The 26,454-nt window shown below is 36.3% G+C and overlaps 4 protein-coding genes across 5 annotated transcripts in view; 3 read left to right on the top strand and 1 right to left on the bottom strand.

The window, feature by feature from the left end:
- Nucleotides 1–5,010, bottom strand: part of LOC107681886 (neutrophil cytosolic factor 1-like) — a 6,282-nt gene extending 1,272 nt beyond the window's left edge. Inside the window, exons 1-10 of the mRNA XM_016478254.1 lie at nucleotides 4,887–5,010; nucleotides 4,673–4,753; nucleotides 4,386–4,461; nucleotides 3,432–3,597; nucleotides 3,110–3,171; nucleotides 2,896–3,018; nucleotides 1,636–1,743; nucleotides 1,415–1,532; nucleotides 1,191–1,304; nucleotides 216–382 (exon numbers count right to left, since the gene is read on the bottom strand). Coding sequence (XP_016333740.1) covers nucleotides 216–382; nucleotides 1,191–1,304; nucleotides 1,415–1,532; nucleotides 1,636–1,743; nucleotides 2,896–3,018; nucleotides 3,110–3,171; nucleotides 3,432–3,597; nucleotides 4,386–4,461; nucleotides 4,673–4,753; nucleotides 4,887–4,958 — 1,087 coding nt within the window. The 5' untranslated portion in view covers nucleotides 4,959–5,010. The remainder of the gene's footprint in view (nucleotides 1–215; nucleotides 383–1,190; nucleotides 1,305–1,414; nucleotides 1,533–1,635; nucleotides 1,744–2,895; nucleotides 3,019–3,109; nucleotides 3,172–3,431; nucleotides 3,598–4,385; nucleotides 4,462–4,672; nucleotides 4,754–4,886) is intronic.
- A 3,484-nt stretch (nucleotides 5,011–8,494) lies between these two features.
- LOC107681903 (DNA-directed RNA polymerase II subunit RPB11-a-like) lies at nucleotides 8,495–11,586 on the top strand. Its single transcript, XM_016478276.1, has 4 exons — nucleotides 8,495–8,655; nucleotides 9,130–9,219; nucleotides 9,290–9,464; nucleotides 11,147–11,586. The coding sequence occupies exons 1-4, from the start codon at nucleotides 8,603–8,605 to the stop codon at nucleotides 11,180–11,182; spliced, it is 354 nt and encodes a 117-aa protein (XP_016333762.1). The 5' UTR covers nucleotides 8,495–8,602; the 3' UTR covers nucleotides 11,183–11,586.
- A 75-nt stretch (nucleotides 11,587–11,661) lies between these two features.
- Nucleotides 11,662–13,524, top strand: LOC107681883 (alpha-ketoglutarate-dependent dioxygenase alkB homolog 4-like). The gene is made up of 3 exons (XM_016478249.1): nucleotides 11,662–11,840; nucleotides 12,443–12,634; nucleotides 13,006–13,524. Exons 1-3 carry the CDS (start codon nucleotides 11,745–11,747, stop codon nucleotides 13,522–13,524), a joined length of 807 nt encoding a protein of 268 aa, XP_016333735.1. The 5' UTR covers nucleotides 11,662–11,744.
- Nucleotides 13,525–14,440: 916 nt separating this feature from the next.
- lrwd1 (leucine-rich repeats and WD repeat domain containing 1) lies at nucleotides 14,441–24,773 on the top strand. 2 transcript variants are annotated; one of them, XM_016478275.1, is made up of 16 exons: nucleotides 14,441–14,612; nucleotides 15,181–15,262; nucleotides 15,411–15,645; nucleotides 15,784–15,903; nucleotides 16,009–16,155; nucleotides 16,898–16,987; nucleotides 17,758–18,249; nucleotides 18,744–18,867; nucleotides 18,964–19,070; nucleotides 20,521–20,728; nucleotides 20,813–20,885; nucleotides 21,024–21,164; nucleotides 21,258–21,361; nucleotides 22,452–22,610; nucleotides 23,963–24,072; nucleotides 24,419–24,773. In XM_016478275.1, exons 2-16 carry the CDS (start codon nucleotides 15,183–15,185, stop codon nucleotides 24,566–24,568), a joined length of 2,340 nt encoding a protein of 779 aa, XP_016333761.1. In that variant the 5' UTR covers nucleotides 14,441–14,612; nucleotides 15,181–15,182; the 3' UTR covers nucleotides 24,569–24,773. The 2 variants fall into 2 exon arrangements, with proteins under 2 accessions (XP_016333761.1, XP_016333760.1); XM_016478274.1 differs by having other exon boundaries at nucleotides 14,959–15,262.
- Nucleotides 24,774–26,454: the final 1,681 nt, after the last annotated feature.

The raw sequence follows: 26,454 nt of genomic DNA, 5'->3' as shown, positions 1-26,454 counted from the left end.
ATCTATATTACTGTATTTTATATTATTGCTTTGATAGATAGATAGATAGATAGATAGATAGATAGATAGATAGATAGATAGTATCGAACAAGAAAACATATTTGCATAAATATATCATTCTTTTTTTTTATGATTTATTAATTTATTTTAATTCAAATCTATGCTATATCCCACTATAAGGCACTAGACATGTTTTTTTTACGGAGAATGCACACCTCTGTTTGTCTTCCTCTCCTGCAGTGGAGATCGTGTCCCATTCCTGGATTGGGAGTTCAGTCTGCCTCGCTGCTGTAAGAACCTTCGACTCTGTCTTCGATAGGTGTCCTGACTGATTCGCTGACGTCCCTTAGGATGGATGCTCTGGGCATTGCGTATGGTAGACCTGTTGGCCAAAATAAATTTTGTAAATTATGATCAACCAAAGTGTTCCGTTATTGTTAGCTCGTGAACAAAGGCCTCCTGTAGCGAATCGATGCGTTTTTGTAAGAAAAATATCCATATTCAAAACGTAATAATCACTTTAATGTACCTTGCGCCAACAGTTGTACACGGAAGCAGTTCCGGGCGGACACTGTTGGCGCAAGCTACATTAAAGTGATTATCACGTTTTGAATATGGATATTTTTCTTACAAAAACGCATCGATTCGCTACAGGAGGCCTTTGTTCACCCCCCAGGAACCGTGTGAGACACTTTTTTATTATGGATAGGCGCTTTTTATTTAACTTCTTTTGGACAGATGCATGCAACACCTGCTGAGTGGCATTAACCAGCTTGAAAGTTCAAAGACAATTTTTTGATATAACTCCGACTGGATTCGTCTGAAAGAAGAAAGTCATATACACCTAGGATGGCTCTGGGGTGAGTAAAAAACAGCCTAATTTTCATTTCTGGGTGAACTAACCCTTTAAATCTAGTGGTTCTGTTGTGTTTGTGTCGCAAGTTCAGTGACGCAGGTAGTGACGATTCTCTTCGGCCAATCAGTGATCAGCAGAGTTTACACATCACATTTTGGTAACGGTACGGTTCACTTGGAACCTCAACCGAGGTGGTACTAAAAAAAGTACCAGGTACCAGGTACTGTACCCAGTGGAAACCCCCCCAAAAGTGAACCGTACTGAACCGTACCGTGCCGTACCATGCAGTGGAAAAGCGCCATATGTGTTGCGTTTCATAGACATATTGCTCTACCTTCTGGGTGGTGGTGTTGCTCTTCTGACCACCTCCTTCTCCGCATCCACCTCTTTCCTCTCTCCCGTCCTGCACAGGAACAAGGATGGGTAGAAGCCCGTATCTTCTCCTTTCCTGTATAAGACATTTGGGAATCTGATTCAATTATGACTCATCAAATGACTGCAAGCATTTCGATTGTTTCAAAACACCATCAGGTTAAATTTAGAGAGGATGACTCATACCTGACCACCCACCACCCATCAAGAAGTTTATGGATGACCTCGATTATCTCTCCTGCCTCAAGAGTCAACTCATCCTCTTCGACAGCTTTATACCCTTTAGTGGTTTTGTAGAGCTCTCCTGGTGTGGGTAAATATCATCAGTACTATCCAAACAGCATAAATTAATAACTCCCAAAATAGTCTCATCTCATATCAGTGGCAGTATGGCAATACACACTAACCTGTGTAATTAGGCTCTGGTTCCTCTGATTCATCTGCTCCATCCAGAGGCTCTAAGTATGAAGCTGGCACCCAGCCTCTCCTGGACTCATACTGACAAAACCACCAGCCTGTAAACATCAGATCACAACACGCATCAGATCTGCTTTACCCCTTACTGATATTCGAAAATGTGGAAAGAGAGCTAAGTGAGTATGAATAGGTGCTTTTGAGTGGTTATGCAATGCAAGATTGTTCTTGTAATTTAACACATATGTGACCCTGGACCACAAAACCAGTCTTAAGTTGCACGGGTTTTAGCAATAGCCAAAAATACATTGTATGTGTCAAAATTATCAATTTTTCTTTTATGTCAAAAATCATTAAGATCATGTTCCGTGAAGATATTTTGTAAATTTCCTACCGTCAATATATCAAAACTTTTTGTTTTGATTAGTAATATGCATTGCTAAGGACTTTATTTGGACAACTTTAAAGGCGATTTTCTCAATATTTAGATTTTTTTTGCACCCTCAGATTTCAGATTTTCAAATAGTTGTATCTCAGCCAAATATTGTCCTATCCTTACGAATACCATACATCAATGGAAAGCTTATTTATTCAGCTTTCAGATGATGTATAAATCTCAATTTCGAAAAATTGACCCTTAAGACTGGTTTTGTGGTCCAGGGTCACATATTATATACACTAATGTTTACAATTTTGTGGTTGGTATTAGATATTTTTTATGTTTTTGAAAGGAGTCTCTTATGCTCACCAAGACTGCATTTATGGAATCAAAAAATGCAGTAAAAAAAAAAAGTAATATTATGAAATATTATTTAAAATTTAAAATAACTGTTTTCTATTTTATTATATAAAAGTGTTATTTATTCTTGTGATGGCAAAGCTAAAAACAAATTTTTTTATCATAATCAATGTTGAAATCAGTTGTGCTGCTTAATAATCGTATTTGATGAATAGAAAGTTTAAAAACAGAATTTAATTTAAATATTTTGTAACAAACATTTTGTATAAATGTATTTACTGTCACTTTTGATCAAATTATTCTTGTTCTTGCTGATTAAAAGTAAATAAGTATACATTTCTTTATATATAGTCATGTATATAGTAATTATATTATAATTATAATATAATTAATATTGTAATTATAATATACAATTTAATTTTCATTGTATTTAAAAATATATATAATATTATTTTGCATTAAAATAATAAATTAAATAAATTTTTAATACAGCTACATTTCACTTTCTGCTCACCATTTGGGCTTTTTTCCACAATGTCCACCATGTCTCCCATCTTTAGAGAGAGCTCATACTTTGAGCTCTTGCTATAGTCTGCAATCACTCTGTAGCTTTCAAGCATGATGGGCCCTGTGATTTCTGCACAAAGAACAACAGCTATAAAATCCTGTCGGGAAATGGCATAAGGCATTTGCAGATAAATTATATCAAAAGGAGAATTTGATCTTACCTGATGTGGTGTTGCTCCGTGCTCTGTTTGTGGACATAATGAAGGTCTCGTTTCTTTTGTATCTATAGAAAGACAAAAGTAAAAATAACGTTGTTGTCGTTTTTTTGTTGTTGTAAATACTGTATTCTGTAGCAAAAAGCACAGTTGCAGTTTTTTTATTATTATTTTATTCTTTTTTGGCCTTGTTAATTTATAGCAGGGACATGATCAGTGAACATCATGAGCAGGATTTGAACATGTATTGTCATAACCATTAAAGCATCAGAGCATGTCTATAACCACAAAGCCACAGCTCCAGCTAACTTTAGCCAGACAGACTTACGGGTGCGGTGCTGGTGGAGTTTCATCTTCAGGCCGCATTTTGAAGAAGTCACATACAAGCTGACAGCGGGAGATCTTCGGAGGCAAGTTGAGAAGGGAACGAAAGTATTCAGCAAGAGTCACCTGCCTCGTCTCTGTTGTTTTCTGGTTGTCGAGCCATTTGGGAGCTGAGAGAGATTTAATTACAGATTGTGAGATGGAACTTTACACTTTTATTGTCTTAATGTAGTATTGTCGTGTTGCACAAACTATTTTGACTTTATGATTCCAATATCTTTTTTGCCTGCTATAACTGAGTACATTTGAATGGCTGTATATGACATATTTCGAAATTCTTGTCAGTTAACTTTTATTATATATTTTTGTATATTATATAAACTACCACTACACAACACTACACACTGAGTTGTGTCACAAGTGTGAGAAATCCTTCTCTCTACTTGTAGACAACTCTGTGGTATGGTCATGTTGCACAAACTCTTTTGACCTCATGGTTACAATATCTCTCTAACTTGCATGCCACACTGGAAAGTCCAAAGAAAATGCAGCTTATCAACATCAGTCACAATATCCCCCATAAAAAAAACTAATCATTTGCAGAACTGAAACTCAAACTCAAAAAACCCAGAACAAAAAGGCATGACATGCAAATAGAATTGTTTTAACATTATGTGTTAACCACCTTTCATGACTTCTAAATTAATAAACGGACATATCTGATATGCTTGACATTAAGCAGATGTTTCCTCTTCTCATAGGACCATTGAGAACCAAAACCTATTTCTGTATTGTCTGAAAAATGAAACTTTCACTTTATGTTGACTCATTTATTGCTTGCCGTAAGTCTGTAGATGCTGTTAACTTAGTAAATCATTTATGTGATATGTTGTTTTGCTCTTTCTGAAAGTGGATCAAGTGATCTGAAGATCTGTGTTTTAATCACACAAGAATTTACCTGGTAATGTGGGAATGATTCTGTCATTTCCGTCAATGTCTCCTGCCTCAATTGGGAACATTTCCTTCAAAGCTTTCTGTAAAAAAAAAAACTTATATATATAAGCTATTTCATTTATGTTGCAGTCTGATTATATTTATGTTACAGAAAATAATTGTATACAAATATGACAGCGTGATTAGAAATGCAGGAAATGCTTGCAGTGATGAAAATGAAATCAGGTATGGAAAGGGAAATGTAACACTCTACTATACTTTCAATTGTAGAGAACTGAAAACGAGACTTACGTGAAATGTATGGATTTCTGGATAGCGTCTGTACACCAGCTTTTCAGATTGATCATTCCATTTAACCAGGAGCATGTAAACCTTAGTATATGAAAAAGAAACGATTTTATTTTGTTCTATAGCTAAAACATTCTTCAAGCATTCAAAATACTTTACAGTGTACAGTGTCTATACTTATCTTGATATTTCACCATTTTTGGAGTAGCATACTTACATAGTGCTGGCTGGGAAAGAATCTTTTCTCAAAGCCTAACATTTCCACGTGTCGCACGTAAGATTCAGCCATCCTGCACGACAGAGGTCTGACCGCGAGCTGAAGGGATGTAAGAGAGTGTGCTTTGCTCTTATGATCACCTGTGGTTTATGGAGTTATTATAGACTATGACAGTGGGAGGGGCAACCACTCGAGCACTTCCTATTCCAATCCTGGCCATCACAACCTGATGATGAAATACAGATAGGAAACTCCAGAATTAGTTATGTGTTTAACATTTTACTGTAAGTGTATTTAACTTTATTTCTGTGTGATGATTAACATATTTTGGCTGATAAAGAATATATTTACACTACACGCTATTTTGCACAATAGTACAAATTTTAATTAATAAATATGATGGAAAATAGTAAATTCATTTAATCAATCAACCAATCAAAGTAAACTAAGAAAAAACACTAGACAGATAATAAGTAAAGACCACCAAGCCCAGCCTTAGAACACCTATAAAACAATTTAGGAGCTACCTTTAAATGCAGGAAGACAAACATACAAGCGCTTTGCAGGTACACAGTGCAGCATAGAAGAAAACCTAACTATTACAGAATTGTTTAAGGAAGGGGCCCCATATATTAACTGTACAGATTTTTATCATTTTTAATCCTATTTAAGTAACTGTACTGGTCTTTCTAGACAGATGCTATAGGGAAAAAGTGGAAAATCAATTGAACAATAAAAGTAATAGATACAGTTAGTTTTGGGTAGTTCACCCAAAAAAATGGAAATTCTGTCATCATTTACTCACCCTAAATATGTTCCAAACCTGTATGCATTTCTTTTTCCTGTCGAACATAAAAGACAATATTCTGAAGAATGTTTGCAACCAAACAAGTTGCTGGAAGCCAATGACTTCCATAGCATAAAAAATAAATACTGTGGAAGTCAATGGGGACTAGAAACTGTTTGGTTATACGCACAATCTTCAAAATATCTTATTTTATGCTCAGCAGAAGAAAGAAACTTTGGAACAAATTGAAGGTGTGTAAATAATGTAAAGTAAATCATTTTTGGGTGAACTATCCCTTTTAAATGATTGTGTTAAAGACAGATCTATAAACGATATATTTCAACATATCTAAATATTTATATACACACACTTTATAGAGAGCTGGCATAACCTCTTCAAATATGTCATTGTTTTGTTAGTCGTAGTTTAGGTCATTGTTGGCTTACAGTTAATGCAGGCATTCTCTATGAGCAGTTCCTCACGTTCACATCTTTGTCTTTGGAGGTCCTTGTTTACTAAAAAAGAGAAGGAAGCAAATGTAAAAACAAACTCTTTTTCAAGTGGTCAATGCCTTTTATGGCTTATTCCTCTTTTTGATCATTAAAAATGGCTTTGTAGTTAGATATCATTGAATATTGCTAGTTGGAAACATGACTCTTATGTTGAAACACCACACTACTTCCTAAGTCATTTTATAAAAGCTTCATAATCATTTTCACATTTATTTTCCTATAGTGACAGTTTCTCAAGCTAGAAGATTTCACAGGGGATTTTGGAAGATTTGTGATGACATATGTAACCACAAACCACAAAATGCAAAAAAGTTGCCGTTTTCAAAGATATTCAAATATTATAATAGAAATAGAAAATTCGAATTGGTCTATACATTTAACATTACTCTAATATGAGCTAGAAAGGAAACCTTTAATACAATGTCAGTGTTTTTGATTTTTTTGATTCAGTACAGAATCTATATATAGAATCTATATATTCTATTAATTTTTTTTCCTCACATACATAGGTCTTTATACATAAAATTATATATATATAAATATATATATATATGTGGGTCATTAGCATCAAACAGTTTAAAAACACCTAAATTACACTATAGACATCAATTTGTCACTAGTTAATATTTAAAAATATTATGAATTAACGTATTGTAACTACAAACCATTTATTTGTTTCTAAATATGCAGTCATTTTTAGTAATGTTCAGCTTTTGAGGTACGATACAAGGCAAATTTATTTTAAAAAATAAAAATAAAAATACTGCTATTCATGAGCACCTTAATGAAGATTCCTTGTGAATCATGCTAAAGATATAGAGACATTTTTCAAAAGGTAACCACATAAAATGATAAAAAAGTAAACATCTGGCTCTGAGTCATTTTTGAAGTCCCATCAAATGTGGAAGAAGTGAAGAAATTTGTGAAAGACTCGTGGTCTGCTTGACTCCTTCATGGCTTTTTCACCCACATTTGACATTCTCTCATACATAAACACACGCCCACTTCTTTTGCTTTTTTGATTGATGTCTGGACTGTTTGTCTTCTAAATTCTGTAGCAAATATCTCACTGCCTCAGTCTTTCCCAGACCAGACACTGTAACTAGATACTGCTTGCATTGCTACTTTTGACTGATTACTATGAAGAATGACTAATAACCTCTAAGAACAGCTTTAATTGAGGACTATTGTGCTTTAATGACAAAAAAAAAAAAGTCTGTTATCTCATTTCCTCAAAGAACACTTTCTGAATGGCCAAATCACAGTTTATATTTTACTTACCGAATTGCAAAAGGTGTGAATCATGTGAGTAAAAAAACACTTACTTTTTTTTACTCAAAAGACAGGGACTAAAAACACTTAATGAGTTCAGTCGATAGGTCATGAGGACAAGTTGGAACAAGATTTCCTGATCCATTAAACGACAACACCATTTGATCTAAAGGTATAAAACCAACTGTAAAAATCTCTAAATAGTATTCCCATAATATTATTATGCGCCTGTCACAACATGAGGGACAGGGAGTGATCCAGCTCCAGTCTGTCTCCTGCACACTCTATCAACGCTCTTTTGTATTTTACTGTATTATTGTTTATTGTATTACTCTTATTTACTTCTATTTGTGAACCTGTAATATTTTCATACTTCAGTTACTGTTTTTGTTCTTTTCTTCATGTTATTTTGCACTACTCCATTCTTGCACAGTTTTGTATGCAGCAATGCTGCATTGCTTTGGCAATAGGAATGTACAAATATTTGTCATGCCAATAAAGCACCTAAACTGCAACTGTGTGTGTGTGTGTGTATGTGTGAGAGAGAGAGAGAGAGAGAGAGAGAGAGAGAGAGAGAGACCCATGACTGATAGGACACCAGTTACAATTCAAAAGTTAAAGTTAAATTATAGACATATTACGAATTTAATTATTTACCTGTTGAGAGTGTGTTGGTCTGTGTAGTCACAAAGAATAATTTCAGCATAATCGGGTTCTATGGTTGTTACAACGTGTAAAGAACCTTTAAAGAGTGTAGAACGTAGAAAGAAATTTTTAAAAAGTATATTTTGGACGTTTAAAACATTACTGTCAATTTATCTGATAATAACACTGTAATTTGATCAGAAAAAAAAGTCAATATTAGGTTTTTTTCTTTCGTTTAGATTTAGATCTAGATAGATTTATTTTCTTTCTCCAATAATTAAGAAAAGTAAAGGTTGACATCTTTGTCTTTGTGTTGAAAACTATCAAATATAGGGTATGTTTAGCGAAAGCATTCTTTTTTATCTACGGCTCTTTGTTGCCCTCCAGCGGACTCCACTCAACACTGCACTTAAGAACTGACGGCTCACGCACGCCGTGTAATGCGCATGCGCAGTGCAATGTGCGTCCATTAGCAGCATCGCTACTGGTTTTCAAACAGGATGAACGCGCCACCGGCATTCGAGTCCTTTTTGCTATTTGAGGGAGAAAAGAAGTAAGTGCAATACAACGCAATCTTTAATAGTAAGTGATACTAACTCAACTAACTAAAACCTGTAATGAAACAAATTCAGTCAGGTGGAATTCGGGAGTTAGACGTGCTTTGCTTGTTGACTAACGACAATTAACGTTAGTAAGTCCATCGGTAAAACAGAACATGCTAAGTATTTACCTGTTCTGTTGTACTCATTACATGACTTAATGGATACCTCACTGCGCTTTTTATTTTACAAACTATACACTAGACTCGAAAAAATAATAATTTATATTATTTAAAAAATATATTCACTCTCTCTCTATACACACACACACACACACAAACGGTTTTGGAGATAGTACCATGACATTTTTAGTATCATGTGAATAACTATAGTGTATATATCAAAGTACCATATTATCACCATCACTGTACCATAACAGTACAGTTTGTAAAGGGAAGTAATAGCATAATATTCCTGTTCTTTTACAGGATCACAATAGTTAAAGACACCAAGGTGCCACATGCATGTCTGTTCACACTGAATAAAGAGGATCACACACTGGGGAACATCATCCGGTCATAAGTGCACAAGCATCTGATGGCCAAATGTGTTGGTTTTTGTATTCAACCTATGACATGTTTCCATAAGACAACTGCTGAAGGACCCTCAGGTGCTGTTTGCTGGATATAAGGTTCCTCATCCTCTGGAGCACAAGATAGTGATCCGTGTTCAGACGACACCAGACTACAGTCCCCAAGAAGCCTTCACGAATGCCATCACTGATCTGATCAGTGAACTGTCCCTGTTGGAAGAGCGATTCAGGGTGTGTGTCATATACATAGTCTCTTTCAGTTCAGCGAGGGATGATGTGATTTGATTTATTAGTGATATTTGCTGCGGCAAGCATTACTATTATTATTGCTTATACGTACAATAAGGGATTTGAACAACCTATAACTATCAGAATCAGAATGAGCTTTATTGCCAGGTATGTTTACACATACGAGGAATTTGTTTTTGTGACAGAAGCTTCCACAGTGCAACAGAATGACCGTGACAGAACAAAAACACACATAATAAAAAATAAATAAAAAATAGAACAAGTAAATAAGGAATAAAAATATACAAATCGACAATTTTATGTACAGGTATATAACAATAGACAGTTGTATGTACTGTCTATATTATGTGCAAATTGAAATGTAGACTGAGTATGTGTGTTAGATAAATAAGTGTATGAGTGTATAAATTGTGTGTGTTCCACAGTTATTGTTAAGTGTTCATGAGATGGATTGCCTGAGGGATGCTGCCTGTCTGTCAGGAAGCTGTTGATCCACTGACAGACGGAGGTGGGCACGGAGAGCTGAGTTAGTTTGGGCAAGAGGAGGTTTGTAACGATAGTGTTAAAAGCCGAGCTGAAGTGCACGAACAGGATCCTCACATAAGTCCCTGTTCTGTCTAAATGTTGCAGAACATAATGCAGTCCCATGTTGACTACAGGCCTGTAGTCATTAAGTCCTGTAATTTTGGATTTCTTTGGGATGGGGATGATGGTGGAGCGTTTGAAGCATGAAGGGACTTTGCACAGCTCCAGTGATCTGTTGAAGATCTGTGTGAAGATGGGGGCCAGCTGGTCAGCACAGGATTTCAGACAGACTGGTGTAACACAATCTGGGCCTGGTGCTTTTTTCCTTTTCTGCTTCCGGAAGATCTAAGTTGGGAACTTCAGTGTGTAAAGGCCTGTTGGATTCGGTGCGATAATTTTATCTTGAACAAACTATTGTTAACGTGGCTTTTCAGACTGGCATAAACATTTGCATGTCATCAGTACGACATATTGACGTATTTATAAAAATCTCTTTTCCATTGCACTGAGAAGAAAACTGGCCAGCTGATAATATTAGTGCTTTTGTTCATATGCCCAGAGCTGCTGCTGTTACATAAAACTACGACTTGGTGGCACACACGAATAGAGTATTTTGCAAAGTGACGGTCAATAGCAGAGGAAGAACCTGTTATAATACTGTTATAATATTTGCTATGATTGTTAATGGTTACGTTATTTCAAGCAACAATTTTTTTTTTTTTTTTATGGTTTTAGTTTTGATTAACCCTGAATCACATACCCTGGGTGGCCTTATAATTGTTAAAAAAAGACATTTTAATTGTAGATGTTTTTATTTATATATATATATATATATATATATATATATATACAGTAAAAGATTAAGAAAACCTGCATTTTAGCTCGAGCTGCGAAATTTCTCTGCATAAAAATGGAAATATGTGTATGTAGCTGCAGCTGGCTGATGAGAGGTCTGCATTCTGAACAAAGAACAAATTAATGTGCATGGGCACATGTGAATTAGGCATTTGAATTTTCATAAGAAGTCCCCTGTGAATATAAGTACAAATGATCCACACAATTATTAGTGAATGAGAACTATTGTGTTGAGGAGTCTGTATTTTATATTCCAGAAACTGATGTGGCTTTTTTCATTTTAGGTTGCCATCAAAGACAAACAAGAAGGCATAGAATGAAGACCATCACACTCCATTGGATGACAACTAGGCTAATTCGCAATGGACTGCACAATAGTCACTCTTAAACTGGGTTTCTGTGATGGGCTACAATACTCCCATTTATTTATTTTCATTAAATATTATGAGGTCAGTTGACAAGCTCTCATAATAAATAGTAAAAGAGATTTTGAACAGCCTCTAACAACACTGAGGTTAAGATCTGTGGAGTTCCTCCACCAATTTTGATTTTCTAACAAAGCATGTTGGTATGATGAAATTATCAAATTATCTTCAACATTCTTCAAGAGTATTTCATCGCACACCAAATTTATGTACACAGAAATAATTTCCTCTTCAGTGTCCCACTCAATTGTGATGTAGTATGTAGTATATTTTTTTTGTTATTAATAAATGGGCTTTTGTAATGAAATGCGTTAGCTTGTATTTATTTGAATCTTAACATTGTGGCTGTATTGTTTCATGGGTTTGTGAAGCTCGTGGTTTTCGATTTGGGACCTTCGGTTGTTTCAAAGGGGACGCATTAAAGTGCTGAACAAATGTAGCTTGAACGCTACTGGACATGCAGAGTATTAACTGTGGTTGTAAAGGAGTAAGATCATGTCTGAGGTGCGAGGCGTTGGAGCCTAAACAACATTTACTTCAGAAGAATGAGCTGGTGAGTCAACAACACTACGAAAAGCGCTCGTCTTGAGCTGACTGTACTGTCGCCATCAGTATAGCAGTTGAACAGAGTCCTCCATTAAATTAAATCAAACCTTTTTTTCTGCCCAGACTCTGAATATTGTGCTACTACGCTAAACACACTACCGTTAAAAAATCTGTTGTTAGTGAAAAATTATTGTTTGTGAAATAATTCTCTTACACTCACCAAGGCTGCATTTATTTGATCAGAAATACAGTAAAACAGTAACGTTGTGAAATGTTATTACAATTATTTTTCTAATTTATTTAACTTGTGATGACAAAACTGTATTTTCAGCATCATTACTCCAGTCTTCAGTCTCACATGATCCTTCAGAAATCATAATGTGCTGATTTGTTGCTGAAGAAACATTATTTATTATGTTGAAAACAGTTGTGCTGCTTAATATTTTTGTGAAAACATTGATCAATTTTTTAAGGATTTCTTAAAATAAATGTCTTTACTGTCACTTTTGATCAATTTAATGCGTCCTTTTAGAAATGTTGATTTCTTTCAAAAAAAATTAAAAATACTAACCTCAGTAGTGTATTAAAAAATGATATATTCTGTTGCAGACACATGATTTCACCTATGATCCGGTGTCAAAGGCAGCAGTCGGAGAGGAGGAAAGTGGCACTCAGCAGTCCTTTACGTTTTCTGGAATATTATTGTGGGAGAATTTTGTTTCAGAAGATGAAGAGAGGGAACTGATCACCAGAATGGATCAAGATGTTTGGAGAGAATCTCAATCAGGCCGTCGAAAACAGGAGAATGAAGAAAAAAACTGAGAGAATGAACTACTAAATACATTCCTTTAACCTTTTATTCTTCAGCAGCATGATCTTTAAGTAGTTATGGAAGTCAATGAAATTTCTTAACTAAACTGCAAAAATCCTAAAAGGTGATTTAAAAGAAACAGAAAAAAGAAAACCTTATTCACGATGTCTTCTACCTATGGAAGCTTGTTTTTGCCACGCGATAAAAATCAAAAAGTTCATTGTGACTTTTTTCTCACAATTCTGACTTCATCAGAATTATTCTTAGTTTCTCAGTTAATGTGAGGTTATAAAACCTGTAAATCAGTACCATTGTAATGGCATCCAAATAACAATATATATATATATATATATATCCACAGGACTTTGGGCCAAAGGTGAGCTTCAAGAAACGTCGTGTTTGTGTGGGAAACTTCACTGGCCTGCCTGCTATGAGCCGTCACCTGGTGGACAGGATGTCAAAGGCACCTCAGTTGGCCTCCTTCAAACCAGTAGAGCAGTGCAACCTAGACTATGATCCCCTCAGAGGCTCTGCCATTGACCCTCACTTAGATGATAGTTGGCTGTGGGGAGAGCACCTGGTCACCATTAACCTGCTCTCAGACACTGTCCTCACGATGAGTTTAGATCGAGGCTGGGGAGACATGGACGATGGGGAGGTGAGAGTAGCCGTGCATTCACCACGCAGATCACTGATTGTACTCTATGGAGAGGCACGTCACCGGTGGAAACATGGCATCCACAGGCGCAGAGTGTGCAGCACCTTCCAGGAGCTGTCTGAGGAGTTTCTAAAGGGAGGAGAGCAGGAGAAACTGGGCTCAGAGTTGCTAGATATATATATAAAATATATATATATAAGCTGCCTTTGCTTTGATATGTGAATGTATATACTGTTTTCTTTACAAACAACAGTAAACTGATTATTTTTAACTCTTAATAAATTAATATTCTTTTATTTTGTGTTGTTATTCTGTGTGAATGAATAAAGGATATTATATGAGCTACAATAATATCGAACTAGTTTTTTTTTCTTGAAATATACATCCATGATTTAATGATTCCCTTATATATTTAGAGCAAACAGAAATTGCTCTAAATATATATATTTAAAAAAAAAAAATTGTTGGTCGAAAACATGATTATGAAACCATGCCCTTCATAATTTAATCCAAGAGGTCTTATGATTCAGCAAAGATGCCATTATTTGTGAGCCTTTTACATTAAAACATTAAATGTATAACTTTTTTAAATATTTTTGATTTGGTATCAGTGGTTCTCAACCCTTTTGGCTCCTGTATTAAAAGGCCCTCATCTAAGCTGATATGTACCTCTGCTTCTTCTGCTGTAATAAAAACAAAAACTCAAAATATGATGTCATTTTAATGTGGCACATCTTAATTTGTAAGCTTTTTAATTTAGATTATATTAATATAATTACATTAAATAACTTAAGACTTATTGGGGCCCCTTGGAAATTTGCCCACTAGTTGAGAACCACTGGTTTATATTTATAAGTGTGCTTGAATTTTTTTCCCCCAGTAACTGCCATAGATATGAATATAAATATCTATGGCAGGAATCCTCAAATCTGGCCCACAGGATCCACTTTCCTGCAGAGTTTAGCTCTAACCCTAATCAAACACACCTGAGCATGCTAATCAATGTCTTCAGGATCATTAGGAAATCGCAGGTAGGTGAATTTGATCAGGGTTGGAGCTAAACTCTGCAGCGCATTGGCCCTCGGCAAGATTTGAGGAACCCTGATCTATGGTAACTGCATCCTCAAATTTTCTGACTACACTGCCACACTCAATATGGCGGAATGGTGACGCCAAAACCAAACTTTACGTCAAAGACGGTCAAAGTTCATTTGTATTTTCCCGGGAGAACGATCTGCCGTTCTAATCCACGTGACTGCGAGTACTATATATTTAAAGATCTCTTGCTCCGCATGTACAGTACATTAGAGGTAAGCTGTGTAAATCGATTTAAACCCAATACATTTGTCTGTAAAACTTTCATTTAATAAACCTAAGTGCAACCGCACAATGAACATGCTATAACATGCAGTTACGAATTTAGCAGTCAGTTGTTGTAAGCACTTAATAAATACGTTACGTTATAAAGAAAATATGCACAACATTTAAATATCTTCGTCGTTGTGCTTTCAAAATTGCTTTTAGCGTCATTTTACTAATTTACTTTTACTTTTTTATTAATTTATAATAATTGGTTTCGGAATTATAACCACGCAGTTTCTTTGCTTACTTAGCCCTTTCCAGTATTATCAGGATGCAAATTATGTTTCTCTCTAGTCTCTACAAAAGTTTCACGGCGATCTCCTGTGTTCAGAGCCCCTATAGGGCGTGAATAGGCCACTTGTCCTGTATCATTACATAACAATACCAGATACCTTGTGGTTCTGACACCTAAACAACCAATAGCAAGAGTTTGACTACGTCTCTGAAACCCGTTATCAATACAGCCCACCTTTATAAGGTCTGATTAGACACAATACTCAACTTTTCACTGTGCAGCCATGGAGAAGATAACAGAGACGATACTAATGGAGAAGAGCTCTCCAAAGACAAACAAATTGGAACAGATCAAGATCCTCAAGTAAGAAAGTCATTTTTGTGTTTCCTAGGCATACAGCGGTGTGTTATGGTTTTAAATAATAGAAAATACTATTTTAATGCCCTTATGTTAAAAACTGAATTGTTTAAAAATATTGCTCTGATGTACTCATGTAATCTGTTCTGCACAGTCTCTCACGTATGGGTCTGAAGGGCGAGGATCTGCCTGTGCCTCTGCTATCGAAACTGTGTAGTCTGGAGCAGTTGGATTTGTCTGGGAACATGCTGCAGGAGATTCCCAAAGGCCTCTGTCTGCCCTCCCTGAAGATCCTTAACTGCTCAAACAATGATATGGAGGATGTAGTGTCACTGGAAGCCCTGAGAAACGTAGAGGAACTTCGACTAGAGGACAACCTCTACCTCACAGTGAGAATCATGCTCTGAAATTCAATCCTCACGTTTTAATCACAGTTTTTTTTAATCAATAGCATCTTTAGTGGCATTTTAGACTCTGTGGGTCTTGTTGTGTCTATGAATTGTTTTATGTGTTTGTTTGTTTTTTAGGTCAATGATGAACACAAAGTGATCTTCCTGTTACCTAAACTGAGGATGTTCAATGGGAAGGATATCAGCTCTACGGCCCATCATATTCGCCATGGCAGCACCGAGATCCTCAGGAAGAGGGTGAGAACTGACTCTTCCACTTGTCACATTCAACCATTGACCACAGCGAAAACAGTTTGTCTGTGCGATGTGTCTTAAATATGCTTTTTTTTTGGTAACTTTTAGGTGATTGGTGTGTGGGAACGAAGCTTCAGTCTCCCTGATCCCATTACAGCACAAAGTCTGGCTGCTGTAGAGAAGCGATTTGTTCATGCTGCCTGCACCCAAATCAAATATGGTCCAAATTCCTTGAGTGAATACACAAAGTGGAGGGTGGGTACTCTAGCGTGAATATTGTGTTTAGTGGTCCTGACATAGATTTTGAATTCATAAGAGACTTCACTCGGATGGTCATATGTCCTCTTTTTCCCAGACATGTCCTGGCCCAGTTTCTAATTGCCTAATGGGTTTTAGCTTTATTTTCCTATTGTGGGGAAGTTGTGGCCTAGTGGTTAGAGAGTCGGACTCGTACCCAAAGGTTGCGGGTTCGAGTCTCGTACCGGCAGGGATTGTAGGTGGGGGGAGTGAATGTACAGTGCTCTCTTCCACCTTCAATACCACGACTGAGGCGCCCTTGAGCAAGGCACCGAACCCCCAACTGCTCCCCAGGTGCTGTAGCAATAAATGCAGAGCACTAATTCCGAGTATGGGTCACCATACTTGGACACATGTCACGTCACTTTCACTTTTTTCACTTTCACTATTGACATGCTCTCTACAATTCTCATACTATATATGTATATGTGTTTGCATTCCTTTGAGCGTTCTCTGTAGATCCCTTCTTGGACACCACGATTGGTCGCTTATGTACAATGCCAGCACACTTTTGGTCAAATTGCTACTGAACTACTACAGCAAGTTTGAAAACAAAGTCAAAACCCTGACATTTTAGGCAGTTTAGAAATCCTGGCCAGCACATGTCCAGGAAAAAGACGTATGAAAAAGATGTATGGTCACCTTACTTAAATTTGGTTGCATTTCACCTCATTCCGTTTATGCTTCTTTTTTTTTTTAGGTTGAAATGATTGCAAAGGAGTATTTGAAGTCACTGACATGCAGTGATGGAGGCAAAATCACAGACACAACTCCAACAAAGGAAAATGAGGTAAAGCCATCGGCGTCATTTTGTTGAGTGTCATATTTGATACATCAGGCTTGTGTGGTTCATTATAGTATGATTATAGGAGAATTTGGAGCTTTAAACACTTATTTTGTTCAGTGGCCCAAATTGAGCAAAAATTTATATTCTGGTGCAGTTTCTGATATGTATTATGTCCAAAAAGCATGATCAAATTCTGATATCTTGTAATGTAAATCAATGTGATCTTTATAAGAACACAGCAGATTACTTGCATAAAATGCATATAAATATCAGTTGTTACTCTAAATGTCCCAGTAATGTCTGAGTAAGAATATTTAAATGTTTTCTGATCAAAGCTTATTGTGGGGGCAAAACATAAAATGCATTGAAATACAATAATGATTGAGAGATGTACAAATAAACATTCCTGATGTATCATATTAAATACTCGTATATTTTTACTTTTTTTTTTTTCTAAAATATTGTGTAATCAAGTAAACCTAAGTTGCTTCAGTCCAGTAAGTGTTCATCTTGAAATATTACTCATTTTATTTTTAGAATTATACTAAAAGGCCCTAAAAAAGTATCAAATTCAATCAGACGACAGAAGGCATGTAGAAGATTGTGTACAACAGGTTTTTAAACAAAGTTTAGAAATGTGCATGCCAGATATGATACAGTAGGCTTCATACGGCTAAAATGCTTTCTCCCATCCCAACTTAAGGCTGTATCGAGGGAACCTTTTCAAAACATTTATAACGCTATCAATTTTTTTTTTTTTTTACACCACACAGACTCCTGCAGAGAGAAGAACTCGTGATCTTGGTGGTAACAGTGTCACAAGTCCTCAGAAAAGAACCAGAAACAACTCCGAGGTGGCCGCAGAGGCCAGTCCACGAAAGTCGAGTCGCCTGGCGAGTGCAGCTCCAGTTGAGGCTAGTCCACGAAAATGCACACGAGTGACGAGCACTCCACAGAAAACTGACCCTATAATGTCCAGCCCCAGAAAGCACGCCAGAATGACCAATGTAGGCACCCCAGAGGGTAGTCCAAGGAATTCAAGCCGCCTGGAAAATTTTTCTCAGAAAGGTGCTAGCAAAACCGAAAGCCCCAGAAAGGCAGCTAAGCCAGTCATCTCTACGCCCACATCAAGACCATCTAAAGGTGAGAGCCCGAGGAAAACGGCTAAAGATCAGACCACGGCTCAACAGAGCAAACCGAAAACTGCCAAAACAGAACACAACACACCTCGGAAAACTGCCAGTGCCAAACTCAAAGTTACTCAGGTGAGTCAAAGGCATTTTTTTCTGTATGTATTGACAATGCATACAGTGACTTGAATATACATCTATGACAAGAAACTAACAATGTACTGAATTCATATTCAGATGTTTTTTGGAAGCATGAAATAAAAAAGTCAAGATAAGGAAGTCATAATAGAGGAAAAAAAAGGCTCAGAAGGATGCAATTCTTGAAAACCTTATTATGTAGTTTAATCATAATCTTTTATTGTTATTTCAGTAAAAAAAAATTTGGACACTCTTATTTTTTGGCCTGAAACTTTGACCTTTAATGAACATTCTGACTAAAGTTTGTGTCTAAACAATTTCCTTATTGTGCCAGACTATTGTATTTGCATGTGAATGGTCACCGAATCACTCTTTTAAGTTGTGGATTCCTGTTGTTGCTTTTATACTTGTATTCAGTTTACTGTAGATTGCTCGTTGCACAGTCATTAGCGCATCGTTAATGGGCGTCTCTCTCTCCCTTGCGGTTACAGGAGCCGGTGAGTCTGCAGCCGTTGCATGTCTTGCAGTGTCACAGTCGACAGGACAGTCCTGACGACTTCAGCACTCAGCTTTGGGCCTGTGCCTTTGAGCCCTCACAGGAATGCAGTGGTGGTGGTGAGCACTATCAAGTGATTCAATTGAATTAAATCAAGATGCATGCTTGAATGTGTTTTTGATCTTATACGTCTGGCACTGTTTTTAATCTGTTAGGTATCAGTGGTGGGTCTCGGACAGTTGCCACATGTGGAGGGGAAACTTTGTGTGTGATTGAGTGCGAGTCAGGACACGTGCTGAAGAAATACAAGGTTCCTGGTGAGGTGAGTGCAGAGAAGTTCTGTACAATACCGTCTCTGACCACCAGGTGGCTTAGTTATGTAGGCCAATCTGTTTTCTGTATCACATTAATGATACGTGCAATACACTGGTTATTCAGAAAATCATACTTGCGTTCTTCTATTTCTGCTGTATACATGTACCTGTGCATGCACAGAATGCAAATATTCCATATGGATTGAATACCTAGATGACCCAACATTTGCCAAAAATTGGCAATACTTTTTCCCACAATGCAATGTGCTCAACTTGACAGTCCTTTTGTGATGAACATAACCAATATTGATTTTTTTTTTTCATTTATAGAACCAATAATGATTATTTGTATGTTTATGTGTCTGATAACCAACATGCAGAAAAAAAATGTACTTCCATGTTTTTGTAAAATTTCCTTTTTATATCACAACAATAAAAAAATTTTTTTTTTACAGTTACACCAACAATAAAACAGCAGGCAAAAAAAATAGACAAAGTCTACTGTTTTCAAATGGAGAAACAAATAGCAAGTAAATCAACTTTGCATAAATGTAATCATTTGTTTTAAACTACAGTTTAAAATGAAGGTTGAGGTGTTGTTTATTAGGCTAAGAAGTAGAGACAACTAATTTACTGGAATAGTTATACATTTTCAGTAAAATAACAAACAAAACAGTAAATATGTAACATTAGAGTCCGTTAAGAATGGCATGTTAGCAGAGTTATTAATATTGTTACAGTACGGAGCCCTGCACATGGTATGAGGGTAAAAAATATATCATGGCCGCGAATTAAGAATTCGTTCCCTCATATTGGTAAATTGGGGCCACGTTGTAGAAGTTTGTTCACTCGTTTTAATTAAATCAAAACAAGGGAACAAATTAGTTCAACGTGGCCATGTTTTACTAAAAAATAAATAGGTCATTATGGGAACAAATTCTTAATACATGCTGCGATTTAACTAAAATGAGGGAAAAAATTCTCAGTTCGTGGCCATGATAAATATATTTTTGTCTGCATGTGATGTGTGGAGCTCCACAAAATGGCAGTTTTGTGTGCAATTCTTGAAACAGTGGATTTGACGTAACAAAACTATCAGATAAAAAAAAAAAAATCTTTGTCGTTAAAAATATAGGTAAAACCGATTATTGGTCGATTTAATATTACTGGAAGTAATATAACTTTTTTTTTTTTAAACATGATTTTTCTAAGATGAACTGGGTGGCACCACAACAGCTAAAATGATTGCATAGTGCCTACTTTTCCAAATACTATTGAAAAAGACAATGTGTATTATGTACTGTATGTAGAGAGATTCCATTCAGTATGTGTTCCATTATGAACATAGCTACTGATGCTGAAGAATCCAGTAGCCTGTTCTGTTAAAAGCAAACGGGCTGCATTTGACTGGCATCCAGTGGCTGTAAATGTAATGTTGCATCCACTGTTGTCTTGCAGGAGTTCTTCTCATTAGCATGGTCCACGGTGCTGATGTCCAGGACAGGTGGCTCTGCACGTCCATGCAATATCCTGGCAGCTGGGGGTAAGAGGGGTCTGGTGAAGCTTATCCATCCCCGAGTCAACCTGGCATTTGGAGAGTTTCGTGCCAGTCGACGTGCCATTTCCATTATGCGCTTCAGTCCACGCAACGCTAGCTTTCTCTTCAGTGAGTTAAGCAATCAGTGAACACAATGAGACTTTAGTTGAGCTATATAGATGTAACTAAAAATCACTTTATTTCTGTTTACAGCTGGGACATATGAAAATAAGATCTTTTTATGGGATATTGGTGGACTGGATCGTGATTACAACTTCAAAATCAGGTTGTTCATTTATTGTTCAGGATTTTTTTAATACTTCATTTAGAATGATAGAATGTGCTGCATTTTTGTTCAAAAACATTTGCATTCTTACAAACCTTTCCATTACACTTGTATTTCTTTTATATATTTTTTTTACAGTAAGCTGCTTGTGCTGGAGACTTGCTCCACTCCTCTGCATCTCTCTCTGCTCCCCACGTCTCCAGACACGCACCTCCTCTCGGGCTGTGATGACGGACTGTATATCTTTGACATCCAGCTCAGCAAAAACACACAGAAAAGGTTTGAGTTCTCCATCAGTTCAGAAATTATCATCATCCCTCTGCTGATTAAATCTGTGTGTGTTACTTTATTGTAATTTACATGGTTTTTCAGAAATGAGGAGATGGAGATTGTGTTTCCAGTTTACAAGAAAAAGGACAAGAAAAACACCTACCGGACTATTGATGGACTGAGCTTCCTCTCAGATGATATAGTGGGTGAGTAAACAGTAAGAAAAATGTAGGACTAGTTGACCAAATAATATATTTAATATATAACCTATGTTTCTATTTAAAGGAACACTCCACTATTTTTGAAAATAGGCTCATTCTCCAACTCCCCTAGAGTTAAACAGTTGAGTTTTACCGTTTTCAAATCCATTCAGCCGATCTCCGGGTCTGGCGGTAGCACTTTTAGCTGTAGCTTAGCATAGATCATTGAATCTGATTAGACCGTTAGCATCTCACTCAAAAATGACCAAAGAGTTTCTATATTTTTCCTATTTAAAACTTGACTCTTCTGTAGTTACATCGTGTACTAAGACCGACGGAAAATTAAAAGTTGCGATTTTCTAGGCCGATATGGCTAGGAACTATACTCTCATTCCGGCGTAATAATCAAGGAACTTTGCTGCCGTACCATGGGTGCAGCAGGCGCAATGATATTACGCAGCGCCTGAAAATAGGCTTATTGGAAGTTACCTAGCTGGGGACTATTTTCAGGCGCTGCGTAATACCAAAAAATATCAGAAAATCGCAACTTTTCATTTTCCTACAGTACACGATGTAACTACAGAAGAGTCAAGTTTTAAATAGGAAAAATATAGAAACTCTTTGGTCATTTTTGAGCGAGATGCTAACGGTCTAATCAGATTCAATGATCTATGCTAAGCTACAGCTGAAAGTGCTACCGCCAGACCCGGAGATCGGCTGAATGGATTCGAAAACGATAAAACTCAACTGTTTAACTCTAGGGAAGTTGGAAAATTAGCCTATTTTCAAAAATAGTGGAGTGTTCCTTTAAGGATGAACTATAATAATAATAATAATAATAATAATAGTTACTATGTGTATATAGTAATAATAATAATATTATTAACAATAATAACATTATTTTAAAAGTATGTAAAAATGTTTGTACTAATAATTTCTTCAGGGTCGTCTTTTTTGGTAGTTTTGCATGTAAATTTTCCATTTAAAATTGTGCCTAATATACTCTATGAAATTTACTTTTAACGCATTCTGGCCTTTGCTCTGTCTGATATTGAAGGCCTAGTTGAATAATGATGGTTGTAATTTTTCCTCCCAGCATCCAAGAGCCACATGCAGGGCTCGATCTACCTGTGGAGCTGGAGGGCCACACGGGCTTCTTGGAATGGCAGAAAGAAAGAGGTGCCAGCTGTTGTGCTGGCTGAGCTGCAGTGGTCCAGCACGGACGTCCCATACCTGTCTCTAGGCACCTGTCCAGGTATTCATGATATGTGTATGAAATGTCATAAGGTAGGGCTGCACGAAGTTGAATGAACTGAAGCAGAAATCATGATCACAATTAAAATACGATTGTATTTTAATTGTGATCATGATTTCTGCTTCAGTTAATTAAACATCATTTTTATCTTACATTGGTAAAATACTATACAAAGACTATAGAATACCCAAGATGTGTCACTCGTATAGTTTTGAATGGGGAAGAATGCAAAGCTCAATATGGCTGCTCTATCGAAGGAAGCCCCGCATTTTGAGTAAAAGAGCCAATCACTAATCGGTAAAGTCAGCGCGTCACTGCAGCTGCTGTTAGAAGTCCCGGTTGCTATAGAAACAGTCAGCGTTCAGAGACGTGATGTTGATGTTGATGTTATTTCTCAGTACTCCACTTTAGTGGCATGTTTGTGGCTGCCAAGTTTCAGCTATAGAAGCACGCAACATCCGGTAGGTGACGCTTGCTCACTCTCATTGGCTATTGCAGGTATCACGTCAAAGGCACCCTGATCAAGAGTCGTAAATATCAAAATATCAAACGTGCTACATCTCGATCAGGAGCAGTTAAATCATCGTAATGACACCACACAATAAAGGATTTTTTTCGACAAAAAAACGTTTGTGACAAGCCTCGAATCAGGCCACGGCCCCCTGCCAATCGTTCAGGGTTCTGAAAATCAGCCTTAAAATCTTCAAGCATTTGGCCAGCCTAAAAGCCTGTTCACACCAAGGATGATAACTATAAAGATAACGATAAAGATAGAGTTCTAAATATTAAAGAATAGCAGAGTCCACACCACAGCTATAACAATAAAGACAAAGAGAAACGATATCGTTGGAATCACTTTCAAAACGATTTTTCTCCAGCTGATGAACGATAAAAACATTGACAGCCAATCAGATTCAATCCTGCTGTCACGAGCTCGAGAATTTAAAGCGGCAGACGAGCGTGCGCTTAGAATAAACAGACGATATCGTCTGCTGGTGTGGACGCTAATATAGTTATCTGTATAGTTATCGTTCTTGGTGTGAACGGGCCTTAACTCATCAAATTCCACATTATGTTAACACTTTTTTTTTATTAAGCAAAACAATTGTGATTACCATTATTGTGCAGCCCTATCATATGGACAAATGTCAATGTAGAAAAAAAAAAACTTTTAATTTCTTCTTTGTTAGTAAAAATATGCAGACTCTTTCTAGACCGTGCTTATTAATAATGTACCAAATCACTAGTGAGATTTCTCTGCATTTATGCATATTCAAACAGCCCAGAAATATGACTTCAGATATGCAGAAAATCTGAAAGCAAAACTGATGTGTGATTGTTTTTTCTTGTAGGATATGGTTATGTGGTATGTGGGGATGAGCAAGGCAGGCTATGGATGTACCATATCACAGACACCATGATGGAAAACTTCAAGAGTGGAAAAACAATCTCAGCTACTGAGGTAAGTTAATCATTACTGGGTGAGAGATACGTACGGTATGTGTTAAATGTAAGATCTTGGATTGGGAATTAATGATAATCTTAAATGTGCCAAAAGGCATGTGTTCGCAGTTTTGTTTTATTTATTTAACTTTTTTCTGTCATGCAGAAAAGATAATAATCCGCTTCAAATAATCTGGCATTATCTCTCACTAAAATAATCCTATTAGCTACAGTATAGATGCATCCAATCCTTTTAGAAGGTATCCTATCTTTTCAGCATGTGAACTCCAGAGGAGTGGTTGCTGTTGATGTTTGAATACAGAGCTCCTGGATCTCATTGTCCTCTTTTGCTCATGTTATTTCAGGTGCTGGAGTGGCCATCACCGGTTAGAGCTGGAATGGGTGCATTAGAGGGGCCATCTATTAACGGCATTGCCATGGATCCTGATCTACATTACTTGGTTGCCCTTACTGACAAGAACATGGCTGTGGTTTGGAAGAGAGAGAGTCGATGAGCACAAAGAAATGTTCAGTTGCTGGCAGTATTTCTCCTTATTACTTTTGCATTTCTAGACTGAATTTGAATTGAGATCATGGTTCTGTGAGGAGAGAAGTTAAAAAGGAAATCAATCAGCGAACTTCACCTATTTTAAAGACTTATTGTCTCAAAGAGACAGAGAAAAACTAATGTAGTTCCTATTACACTTTGACTAGTTTTAGTGGGCAATTGTTATTGTATTCTCTTTCATAATTTTAAGTCTTTCAGTGGGTTTTTTTTCTCCTTGTTTTAGTTTTTTAAACATTGTCTTCAAAATATATTTCAGAGATTGTCAAAAATAATGACATTGTTCAAAACATGACCTCTTATGTTTTTGTTTTAATAAGGAAAATGGTGTTATACACCATTTTATTTTTTAAATGATTCTCATTCATTACTCACTCTTAGTTGTAAATGTAGGTGTCAAAAAATAACAAACCAAATAATATTGTGATCCTGTATGTATGTGCCTGGTTTCATTTGTTATCCCGTTTTTGTAAATTTAGTGCAGTTTTTAGTAGTTCGGTGCATTAAGATTTGTTTGCTACAAACATGTTTAACATATAGATAAGACCCCTAGTGAAAAAAAAATTTACTAAAATGTATTTGAAATACATTTGTTTTGTGCCAAGTATACTACAAATACTTTTATGTGCTTTATAAAAAATACCCTGCAATTGTACTTTTGGTATAATAAACTGGTATACATAAAGTCTGCTATGTTGGAACAACTAATTTTGTGCTTAATGCAATGTAATTGTGCGGAAGTAGTGCTGAGGTCCAACTAAAGATATACTAAAGTATATTTGATTGTGCTAAAGTGGAGCTACAATTGCAGGACACTTTAAAAATTTAGCATTTAAAGAGCATACAATCTTTATTAATAGTGATATTAAAACACATTTTAGGCATAATATTAATAAATGTGCATCGTGCAATAAAGAAATAGTCCAAATAAAGGTTAATTATAATTTTATATCAGTAAGTCTTAAGTTATATGTTAATTAATAGATTTGAAGTATTAGCGTGAAATAAATGTATTTTAAAGAAAATATGGCAGAGTGTTTTTTTTTAAGGACTGCAGCCCACTTTGCTGATTACTTCTTCAGGGTTGCATTTTCTTACATTTAAGATAGTAAGCTTGAACAGCATCCTTAAATATAACTATTAACCCTCTGGTGTTCGGTCATTTTAGACTGGAAAAAATTTCTCGCTACTTAATCAGAATGATACGAAACTCGATGGTTTTTATGGCAGACACTATGTGACCAAAAAAAAATCGTGGACTTGATTCGAAAAAGCTAAATGGCCGTAAAGAAAAAAAAATCACACTTGTGTAGTTCGTGGTCAAAAATGACCGCCATTGGAAATGAATGGGAAATATGCAAAAATACGAAAATACAGAGTATTTTTTGTGTGTACAATCTACAAATCATTCACGATGCAGAAAAGAAGTGCACAGCAATGAAGGGGTGACACTCTAAAATATCAAGAGTGCAAAACAGACACACTCCATCCACCGACACACATATATGAACTAGTGTGACTGTAATACAAAGCATGTTTTTGCAAATACGTGAAATAAAATTAATAATTTAGCCACAATGCAGTAAAAACACAGACACCAAGGAAGGGGTGACACTCTAAAACTTCAAGAGAAAAAAAACAGACACACACATTCACACACTCACAGACAGACAGACACTCACACACAACACACTGTTGTATACATACAAATGAACTGGTGTGGCTGTAACAATATGGCAAAATTGAGCCAAAAGACTCAAATAAGAGGTTGAAATCAGATTGATTAACTTCTGATAAAGCATTTCTGTTCATCTTTGTTACATTTTTGTTGAATTT

Source organism: Sinocyclocheilus anshuiensis, unplaced genomic scaffold (assembly GCF_001515605.1).
Source record: "Sinocyclocheilus anshuiensis isolate Anshui unplaced genomic scaffold, SAMN03320099.WGS_v1.1 scaffold2571, whole genome shotgun sequence".
In the NCBI taxonomy this organism is placed as follows: Eukaryota; Metazoa; Chordata; class Actinopteri; order Cypriniformes; family Cyprinidae; genus Sinocyclocheilus; species Sinocyclocheilus anshuiensis.
The sequence above is the reverse complement of the archived record's forward strand: the minus strand, read 5'-3'. Positions and strand labels throughout refer to the sequence as shown.

Bases quoted from the DNA above. Each gene is read 5' to 3' on its own strand.
- LOC107681903 (XM_016478276.1), top strand. From the start codon at position 8,603: ATGAACGCGCCACCGGCATTCGAGTCCTTTTTGCTATTTGAGGGAGAA. The intron at 8,656-9,129 runs GTAAGTGCAATA...GTTCTTTTACAG, and splicing joins CTATTTGAGGGAGAAAAGAA to GATCACAATAGTTAAAGACA. The intron at 9,220-9,289 runs ATAAGTGCACAA...TGTTTCCATAAG, and splicing joins CTGGGGAACATCATCCGGTC to ACAACTGCTGAAGGACCCTC.
- lrwd1 (XM_016478275.1), top strand. From the start codon at position 15,183: ATGGAGAAGATAACAGAGACGATACTAATGGAGAAGAGCTCTCCAAAG. The intron at 19,071-20,520 runs GTGAGTGCAGAG...GTTGTCTTGCAG, and splicing joins AATACAAGGTTCCTGGTGAG to GAGTTCTTCTCATTAGCATG. The intron at 21,362-22,451 runs GTGAGTAAACAG...TTTTCCTCCCAG, and splicing joins CCTCTCAGATGATATAGTGG to CATCCAAGAGCCACATGCAG.
- LOC107681883 (XM_016478249.1), top strand. From the start codon at position 11,745: ATGCAGAGTATTAACTGTGGTTGTAAAGGAGTAAGATCATGTCTGAGG. The intron at 11,841-12,442 runs GTGAGTCAACAA...ATTCTGTTGCAG, and splicing joins TACTTCAGAAGAATGAGCTG to ACACATGATTTCACCTATGA. The intron at 12,635-13,005 runs GAGAATGAAGAA...ATATATCCACAG, and splicing joins AATCAGGCCGTCGAAAACAG to GACTTTGGGCCAAAGGTGAG.